The sequence below is a fragment of the Apiospora phragmitis genome (assembly GCF_038363925.1).
Source record: "Apiospora phragmitis strain CBS 135458 chromosome Unknown utg000005l:1.0-4161743.0:1.0-4166827.0, whole genome shotgun sequence".
Taxonomy (NCBI): Eukaryota; Fungi; Ascomycota; class Sordariomycetes; order Amphisphaeriales; family Apiosporaceae; genus Apiospora; species Apiospora phragmitis.
Genome location: NW_027117403.1, coordinates 965,327 through 976,555, shown reverse-complemented (window position 1 = coordinate 976,555; position 11,229 = coordinate 965,327). Strand labels below are relative to the sequence as shown.

The window sequence follows — 11,229 nt, the reverse complement described above, 5'->3', positions numbered from 1 at the left end:
TAAAAGTACAGTATTTAATCGTTTATTAAGGGTTAGATAACGTTTAAGGGTTATAAGTACTAGCCGTCCTTGAACGCGACGGGCTAGGTATAGGCGTTCGAAAACGTATATTTAACTTGTTAATTATTTCGTCCAGGTAATGAAATATTAAACTAGATACGCTAAATCTAGATTTAATATTATTTTTTATAAAAATAATAAAATACGCGGCTTTAAAAGTATTAAAGAATTCTAGCTTCATAATATACTTTATTAACGCTTTAATAAATAGCTCGATTTGTTTTAAATAAGTACGTTTTTACGGCGAATAAAGTATTATATTTAAAGTTTAAAATAAATAAAAAGAGTAAGGAGGTATATTAAATATAATAATGCCTTTATTTTTATAATATTCTTCGAATTCGGCCGAAATATAGCTTTCGTAACCGTTTAGAATTAAGAGGCGATAAAGGTTTTTCGTCCGCGTTTTAATATATTTATCGAAGTATCGAATCTAATTTAAGCTTATTTCGTTATTAGTTTAACCATTAAAAATCGGTTTAATTATTTAATAAGTCGTATTTATAAAACTAATTTATAAAGTAATATTAGTTTTAAACGATTAAAAACGGCGGAATATATTAACTTTACGAATTAATATATTTAATAACCGTTAACTATTTTTAATTATTAAGTTAAACTAACTTCGCCTTTTTATAATAATCGGTGCGTATTATAACGAATATTAACCCGATTATACTTATTATAAAGCCGGTTTCGTTAAAATTCTATATATCTTTATTTAAAATTCCGTATTTAGTTTTATTATTCGCGACTAGTGCGAATTAGCCGGAAATAACAACTACATCTTTATAAAAAGCCCTTTAATAATCGTATTAACGGTTTATTCGGGTTTTAAAGTCCGGGTTATAATCGGTAAAGTGTTTAACTTAATACTTATTAACGCGGTCGCCGCCGCGCGATTTTAAATAGAAATTAGCTAAATTTTTTATAATATTAATATTAGGAGTTATTTTTTAATTAGATTTAATTTATATTATATATATCGGATTTCGCGTCGAGGTTTAATACCGCGGAGTTGGTCGCTTAAAATAATTCGAGAGATGTCATACACTTTTATAATAGCTCTTTAACTAATTTAATTCGAACTTTCTCGTATTACTTAAATTATTAAAAAGATACGATTTGTTTTTAATTAAATCAATACTATAGTTATAGAGATATTACGTGTTAAAGTTTAATTATATAAATATAAACAAAAGTAGCCGATTTAATAATAATCCACGTTATATTGATTCGTAAAGTTAATATATTCTATTATTTCTTATTTAAAACTAACATTATTTTATAAATTTATATCTTTAATATAATTCATTAAATAATTAAGTAACTAAATAAGTTTTTCACGATTAAATTAATAATATAAAAAATTATTTAATATATAATAAAATAAATACTTTATTAATATAATAAATAATAGTATTTTAATTCGTAAAGTAATAATAAAAGTAATTAAATAAAAGTATTTATAATAAAGTTATTAAGTTTATTTATTAAATTAATATTTAAATTAATTATTAAAATAAGATATATTTATATAAAATATATAAAAAACGTCCCCCTCGTATTATAATCGGCGGGTTATTCCCCGCGGGGTAGCACTTAAAGCGTAGAATTAAATAAAAATAATCGTTTAATTATTTCTAAAGAATTTATTTTATAACGTAATAATTAATATATTTACTAAATAAAAAACGTGGGTTCGAGTTTTATACTTATCGAATAAGAGCTCTCTTTAACTACTTAAGAAAGATCGCTAATAAGTAGGTAAGGCCTTATACGGATTAGTTTTTTATATAAAAGCTTTAAGGTTTTTTAATACCGAGCTAAAATAAATTATACGGTTATTAAGAGTTTATCGCCTTAGGTATAAAGGCATGCCCTTAAAGAGGGGGTATAATATTACGATCGGCAAGTTAGTCCCCCGCGAGGTAGCACTTAAGGCGTAGAATTAAATAGAAATAACCGTCTAGTTATTTTTAAAGCTTTTACTTTATAATATAGTAATTAATCTAAACGTATTATAACACCTCGTTATATATTTTATTTTTCTTTTATTAATTCTTTTAAGATTATATCGTTAATTAGTAATCCCTTTTAAATATCTTATTTAAATCATCGTAATTCGTTTACTTTTACATTTTTTAAATATATTATCCTTTTTTATTTTTACGTGACTTAAATTAATTATTTAAACCTAGCTATTTAATTCGTACTAATCGCTTAATACTATAATTATTAGAATAGCAGGAACTGAGGTTTTCTATATTACTTTAAAAGGGGTGCCACGTACTTACGCGCACGAACTCCTTTCTTATTTCATTAAAAGGGGCATACGATACCCCTCGTAGCTCGTATTAAAGATAAATATAAATAATAAAATATAACGATTAAACCTCGATTAAACCCGGAATTTATATATATATATAAAAGCTTAATTAATATTAATTAATAATTACCCGTAGCGATTATAAATTAGTAAGAGTAAAAAAACGGTTTTACGCCCCTACCGATATAAAGGCGACCGTATTAAGGAGCCCCGAGAATTTCCGCCCGTTAGAAATTCGGAGGAAGAGCCGAACTGAATTAACCGTACGAAGAGGAACCCCTTTTTTAAGTATATATTATAAAGAGGAGACCAGGTTTCGAATTATACGTAAAACTAGTTAAGCTATATATAATTATATATTTAAATAACTTTATTATATAATTTATAAAACTATAACCCTTATTAAAATAGAATTAATTACGGTCGGCGAATCAGGATCGAGCCCGGACGTACCGAACCTAGATAGACCGACGACCCTAAACCCCGAATTACTCACGTACGAAAAAGTTTTTTAAAATACCGGGATCTTTTTAATAATTTAAAAAAAGAACGTTAACCTCGTTTTTTAAAAACCTAAACTTTTAAAAATACTTTTCGAAAAAATAACACCTAAACTACTTATAACGTATTTTATATAATACTTTTTAAAATATTATATATTAAAAATAAAAAGAATATTTTTTTAAAAAATATTTAATATAAAATTTAAAGAATAAATTAAATATTAATTCGGTTAAGTTAATCGTATATTTTAAAAAAAGCTTTATTATTACTTCGAGGGAAACAGAGTTAATATATTAATAAGCGGATCTTTTAAAAGTAAGCTCATATAACTAATACTACCGGCCGCTCCCGCACACTAATAAGACCGACCGGCAGAACCGACTTCGGAAACCCGAAAAAAGGATATTTTATACTCTTTTTTAAAATAAACAGTCGAACAACCGCCGCCTAAGCGAGAGACACCCGGTCTCCGTACGGAGCAATCGTCCGCGACACCACGGGACACTTTAGGCCCGATGTCCCCTAAATTCCTAAGTACCTAAACGTCGCAAGATATCGTCCCTTTTCCTTCTCCAACTCCGGTACCGCCGGACCAGACCGTATAATTATCTAGTCTAGCATACGTTACGAAATACGATATCCCTCTAAGCCGAGCTATTTATAACGATAAAATCGTTACCTTCTTAAAAATATAAAAAAAAAAAAAAACTATACCGGTAAGCCGTATAATATCTTTTACGACAAAGTACGGATATTTATAAAAATATGCCGACGGCTAGATATATTAAAAGACTAATACTATATAATCCTTTTAAATATTCTTTCCGGCCGTGCGGAGGCATTTTATCTTAATTATATTAAACTCGAAAAGAAATAAAACGAGATATATTATTAAATAAATTCGTATTTTAATACGATAATAAATTACGAATAATATTTTATAAATTAAATAATAACTTTTTTTATATAAATAAAAAATAAGAACGTTAAGAAATAACTTATTAAAATTTTAAAAATCTTATTAAATAAACTCTAACTTATATAATAAACATTCGGAAAAAGATTCGAAAAAGAGATCGTTTTTTATACCTCCGTCGTAAAAGCTTATCGAGGAGTTTCGGAACTTTTACTAACCTTTACGTATCGTTAAATATAATAACGGATTAAAAGATCTCGAAACGATACTTAATAAAGGAATTATATCGAAACCCGGCTAAAAATACGTATTTAATTAATAAACGGTTTATAAATAACCGTATAAAAAAACCGACCAGTTTATAATAACAAATTACCGTATAATAGCCGACTACTAGGATAAGAAAAGATCTAGCGACCCGCCGGCACCTTCCGACCAAGATTACCGTATAAGAACCGGAAGTTCGAACGAAGAACCTGCCGAATCTATTATAAGAAAAGCTATTAATCTATAAACCACCTAGCCGAAAAGTAGTTTCGAATAAAGAACTAATATTTCTAAGCGTGTAATAATATCGGATAAGGCCCCTTTTTTAAAATAAATACGAAACGTTTATCTAAAATTAAAAAAAGGATAAAAAAGAATTAAAAAATAATAAAAAAGAGTACGAATACTTTAATTTAAAAGATATACGATAAGGTATTACTTATTTAATAAACGCCGCGTTTTATTACCGGCTTATTAGCGAGGATATTTACTCGAAAACTATTATACAGGCCGACTAATTTAATTTTAATAGCCCGTATAGCTAGACTTATTAAAAAGAGCTTTAAAATACCGGCGCCGCTTTATTTTTAATAATCGAAAAGCCTTAAATAGAAGCCTATATACCAGAAAACTTAGATATATAAATCGATTAAACCCCGGGAAGCGTTGAAATTAAATTTAAAAACTTAAAGCTTATTTCGTTAATTAAAATAATTAATATACAGAATTTATTAAAAATAATAAGGTGTTATATTTTAAATATTATAACCCCTTTCTTATTTTCTTTATATAACGCTAACCGGCTTAAAACGTTTTATAATAATATCCTTAATTTTATTATATAAAAAAACGGCGAAATACTCCCTATAATTAAAAAATAAAGACACCCGTTTTTTAATACCGGCCGTATAAAAACGATATTATATTTTATTAAAAGATAGCTTTAATACCTTTATTAACGTTTTAAACACCTTTATATAAAAACGCTTTATACTTTCTTAAAAAACGCCGGCCATAATAACGTTAACCCTGTTATTCTCGACAAGATTTAAAAGTTTTACTCTTAATATTAAACGTACGATCTAGTATTATAAAGATTTAAATTCTCGTTATAAAATAAATACGACTTTAATTACGAAATTATTATAAATATTATTTATATTAACGAATAAAACATATTTTATATAATTAATTCGAATATATCCTTTTAAGCGGCTATATTTCTATATTCGCTTAGCGTATAAAATATTTAAAATACCCTTTATAAGTATTAAATATACGTATATTAAAAACCTTTTAATTATATCTCGTATAATCCGGGTACATATTTTTAAAAAGAATTTCGAAACTATATATAAATAATAAGAATTACTTATAAATAGATATTTATTAAAGCTTATTAAATAATAAATAAAATTAAACGAGCGTATATTCCGTTATATAAAACCTTTAATATTTTATAAAAAAATCTCGGTTATTATATAAATACCGAGATAATATTTTAAATATTAATTAAAGCTTTAAATAATACGGCTAGCCTTAATAGCCTAGTTTTTACCCTGTTCGTATTCGGAATATACCCTCGTATTAACGGGAACTTACCACCATTACCGGAAATTTAAACACGAAGAAAAGCCGTATAAAAAATAATAAAAATAATTCGGAAAATATATATAAATATCGATATCTATTAAGCTTTAAATACCCGGAATAAACCAGCTATTTATAATATTTTAATACTCCCGCTCCGGAGTAAAGTCTTGATTTAGCGGGGAAAAAAGATAAACCGGACCATACAAGATAGTAGTTATTGAAAACCGTACGATCCGGGTGAATACTCTAGACGGCCTAAAAGCCTTTCGAATAATTTAAATCAAGCCGTACTACCGGGAAGAGGCTGAAGAATCGCGTAACGAGCCGGATATATAACCAGATCCGGAATAGCCGGCAGGTACCCTAAATACCGAACCGATAGCCGAGGAAATTACGGTAGCTCTTATATAACGTGGCCGAGGACGACCTAGAAAATATCTACTCCGGAACGTTTAAGCCGCTATATTTTTTATTTAAAAAGAATAAAAAAATTACGACCTAGTAATTAAGCTTCGATAAAACGGGGTTATTATTTCGTCCGGATATTTATTTTAAGAGTCCGACGTTAAAAAGATTAATAACCTCGTTATATAAAGAATTTTCGAATTCGTTAAATTCGATCCGAATATATATAACGGCCGGAAAGTTTTTAAATACGGCTTGTACGAGAGATTAAAAAAAAACTTATAAAGCCGTATAAAAAATTTAGACTCGTAGTATAAAGCTACGGAAATATGGAAAAAGAGGCTATTCTAACCTAGTTATTAACGATTTAGTGGATAAGCTAAAGACTCCTTTTAACCCTCGGACCGACCCTAATCCGAAACTTTAATATATAAGGCGAGCTACGCGATATTATATAGGCGTATATTTAATTACACGATAAGCTAAACCGACTAATTTACGCACGTTTACTGGTAAAGCTAAAGATTTAATACCTCGAAGGAACGTTATTTTAAATCGTATCACCCTTATATAAACTAGTAGAATTAAGACTTTATTAATTTAAAACGTATTATAATTATTACGTATAAAATTTAAGAATAGCCGTATTAATATATAACGCTTATTTATTATTTATTATAAAAAAATAGGATATTTTCGATATTATAATAATATAAACCGACGATACGTTTAGTTTCGTTATAACCTTTTTCTTTTAAAAAGAAAAAGAAAAGTTAATAAAAGAATTATTTTATACGAAGTTAAAAAGCATTTTAATTAAAAACACGCCGATCGAGTTTAATAAAAGTAAGATTCGATTAGAATCGTATAATATCCTTTTCGAGTAAAAGGGATAAATTAATTAATTAAAGCCTATTAACTTTAAAGTTATCGATAAAAACTAGTAATACGTCTTTTAACGTGTAAAAAGAGCATATCTAATATCTATATATTAGTTAAAAACAGCGTATAACTTATCTACCGCCGCTTAAGTATAAACCTTAAAAAATAAAGATATCGAGAGTTTAAATATACGGATTAATTAATAAATTTAGAATCCGATACGTAACTTAAAATATATCCTGTTTAATCTTTATTATATAAAGATATATATCTTTATTGACGGTTCTTTTATAAATAATAAAGACTTAACGTCTCAGTTCGAATACCTAGTTATTTTAAGCTAAAAGCTTAGCTATACGAGGGACTAGTTCGAGATTTAAAATAATATTATTTATTAGAGCTCGACGAAATATAAGAGAATTACTCGAAGCGTATTAATTAACGAACTATACGGTATAATTTCCGATATTAATAACTATATCGCCCTTAATATTATACTTAAAAGAATTATATAAAGCTTCGAATTTTAAAAGGTATTAATAATTCTTTATATAAACTCGAGATCACTTTATAAATATTTAGTTAAGTTAAGAATAACGAACGAGAAAAAACTAATAATCGATATTATATCGCTCCGAAAATCGTATAAAAAAAAGGAGATCTCGGAAATCTATTAGGTTAACGGCCGAAATAACCTTATAAACGCCTTTACCAAGAAATTTCTAAATAAAACCCTTGAATAGCTAGTATTAATTAATAGGTTAACCGTACGCGTAAAAGCGTACGTTAAGAGACTAGACTCGTACGGCGAGTAAAAAAAGAAGAAGAAAAAAATATCTTTTTCCTTAACGGGGTATAAAATATCTCGATATATAACGGCGTACTTATTATTATTACTACTTTTATTATTATTATTACTTTTATTATTATCGCTACTTTTAAACTATTCTTTTTAATTTATAACGAGAAATAATATACGTAGGTATATAATAACTTTCCTTATTATTATTATTACGAAAGGATCTATTACTTAACTAAATTAATATTAAAAAGGTATAATATTACCTGTACGGCTTAAGTAAGCACCGAATACCGGATTAGCGTAACCTATCCGTACGAAACCTTTATAAAAAGAAGACTCGTTTTAAAAAAAAAGAGCTGCTTAAGTTTATTATTAACACAAAAACTACTAATATTAAAACAGTAACAATTGAGGTTTTCTATATTATTTTAAAAGAGGTGCCACGTACCTACGCGCACGAACCCCTTTTCTATTTTATTAAGAGGGGTATACGATACCCCTCGTAGCTCGTATTAAAAATAGATATAAACAATAAAATATAACGATTAAACCCCGATTAAACCCGGAACCTATACGTACGTACGAAAGCTCATTTAATAATAATCGTTATTTTATCTTATATTCTTTCTTTAATAACCGTTATTATATTTTTAACGAGTAGGTTTATTATTATTAATAAGTTATAAACGTTAATTAAATAAAGCTAGCTTATATTAAGTCTCGTATATATTTCGAAGTATTATAAAGCCGTGCCGAAAGTGGGTATAAGTCTCTTATATAAGCTAGGTTATATTAAAACTAAATTTAATATTTTAATAAATATATTAAAATGCGCATCTTGCGGAATCAGGTCCGCAATAGTACCCCCGCCTTCGGAAGAGAATAAGATGGGGAGCATAGGTCAGCAAGGGGCAAGCAAGAGTGAACGATGTCAAAAGGGCAAGATTGGCAGCAGCAGCAGAATAAAAGAAGGCAGAAGAAGGAGAAAAGGAGCCAAACAAAACGTGTGCTGTTACCACTCACCGTTGGTCACGGGCGCCGAGCCGAAGCAGCCGTGGAAGAAACGAAAGGCGATGAGCATGCCCAGGTCGGAGCTGAAGGCCGCAGGCGACGGAGAAGACGGCGAAGCCGGCGTTGCAGACGTAGTAGACGACGGCGCGGCCGTAGAGCTCAGACGCGGGCGCGAGCACGAGCGGGCCGAGGACGTAGACGGAGACGACGAAGTCGGCGAGCAGGGCGTTCCGGCTGCCGAACTCGGCCATGTCGTTGGTGGTATCATTCGGTTGCGAAGCACCACTATGCTCCAAAGACATGGTAGCGGCGGGAATTTCCGAGTTGCAGCAGCTGTCCTGGGATGGAATTATCGAGCCGAGGATTGGGTGGCTGGCTGGGTGATAAACGCCAAGGAGCCCAGATGGTGGCCCCAAGAAGCTTGGAAAGTCGAACTGGTCTTCAATCAAATGTTTTGCATGAGGTACCTACAAGTATGTACTTTAAGGACTAGCAATTGCCCAATCAGGGGCTCTCCATCGTCTTGCATGCGTCTCTTTCCCGTCCGCAGCATCCCCGGAGTTAAGCACTATTGGAACCGTGTAGTTAAGTCTCCGTAATCCGTAATTACGTGGCAAGTCTCGGCAAAAGCTTGGTTTGGCGGCATGCAATACGACGTATGAGATTTAGGCAGTCTTGGCGGGTGAGGCATAAGCCAGCTGACGGTGCTACGGTCACCCCATGCAACGGCGACCCTTAAATTTAAATAGCCCCTGATAGTACCACATATAAATTAGTATATAAACTAGTCAGCTTTTAATTTATAGTTAATTGAATAATACCATCGTTTTCCTTTTCTTTTCCTCTTTTTAATAAGCCGTAAACTTAACGAGTTAGCACTATAACGCGTGATTTAAAATGTTATAAATAGCTCGTTAATAAAATAAGCCGCCGAGAAGTATAATATCCTTAAAATAACTCTTAAAGGCTCGGATTTACGGCCGTAAAACTATAAAATAACGAAATAAGTCCTTTTAAACTTTAATAATAACGGAAGAGTTTTAGATTATAACTTAATACTTTATATAATATAATTTAAATTACTTACCGCGTACGTTATTTTTTAAATGTTTATTTAATAAATTTTTTAAATTAACGAAATTAATATAATACTCGGTAAACACTAGGTTAAAAAATTTATTACTTATTATTTATCTATCGGTACTACTTTTTTTAAGAGGATAAATTTCTTAAAGCTTAACGTAACTTCCGTAAAGAAAATTATCGAGTTTTTCGAGCGGCTTAATAATCCTATTTTAAAATCGATCTCTCCGGAGTTTCGGTTTAACGTCGACGAGATCGGTAATTAGCTCGGCTGTGGAACGAATATAATAGTTATTAGACTTGTTAGAATAAAGAAAATACTAGTTGTAGACTCCTTTAACCGAAAATAAGCTTCTGCGGTCGAATATAATAACGCTTTAAGCCGCGCTTTACCTCCTCTTATTATATTTAAGGGTTAATAGGACCAGTAGTAATAATTTCCGGAGGAGGAGGACTCGTTAACGGATGCTATAGAGGATTAAGTTTTTACGGTATCCCTTAAAGGCTAGACTAATAAAGAGCTAGCCTTAGTATAGTTAAATAAGGTTTTTATTCCTTATATAAAGCTTAAAAACGAGGATTAGTGGCGGTTTATTATTTTAGATAGCTACGCTAGTTACGGAAGCGAGGACTTTATTATAACGTGTTTAAAGTATAAAATATAGCTTCTCTTTTTTTTAGCATACTCGTTACACTTATTATAACCTTTAGATCTTAGTTTTTTTAATATATTAAAAGATACTTATTATTAAAAGGTAACTTTATATTATATAGAGCTTAATAATATAAATATAAATAAGAAGGACTTCTTTTAGTATTATAAGTTAGCTAGAAGGTTTATATTTTAGCCGTATATAATAGCTGGCGGCTAGGCCGTAACTAGTATATTCCTTCGCGATATTAATAAGCCCCTTAATAGCCGGAATTAGAGGATAGAAGATTAGGTAGAGGCAAAACTATTTAAGCTTCCCCCCATGTTTTTAATAAATAATTCTCTTTTATAGCGTTATTAATATTTACGATTAACCGCTAGATTAAAGAGTTAATAGATACGCTTAGTAGTAATAATATTATTTTCGATGGCGCGACGCGCCGGGTTTTATTCCGGAAGTTTTAAAAAAGTCTAGATATTTTAAACGGCTAGATCGGCTAATTAGAGTACGAGAAGTTAGTTTTAAAAGGTAATTTAGAGAAAGAAAGAGGTAAAAAGAGAAAAGAGTAATATTTAACCTTAACTAAAAGTTTACGCGTATATAAAATGCTATAGTAATTAAAAAGGAGATAAATAGCGTTACACTAGAACCTTAAGCTATTACTCTTTTATCGTTAGCGCCGGAAACCGTTATAATTAAATCTAACTCTAAATCTAAGATTAAG

At 29.8% G+C, this 11,229-nt stretch overlaps 1 protein-coding gene across 1 annotated transcript; it reads right to left on the bottom strand.

The window, feature by feature from the left end:
* Window positions 1–8,777: 8,777 nt before the first annotated feature.
* PG994_004350 (MFS multidrug transporter) lies at window positions 8,778–9,071 on the bottom strand (the record flags this gene model as incomplete). The annotated part of the gene is made up of 1 exon (XM_066855759.1): window positions 8,778–9,071. The coding sequence occupies one exon, from the start codon at window positions 9,069–9,071 to the stop codon at window positions 8,778–8,780; it is 294 nt and encodes a 97-aa protein (XP_066717926.1).
* Window positions 9,072–11,229: the final 2,158 nt, after the last annotated feature.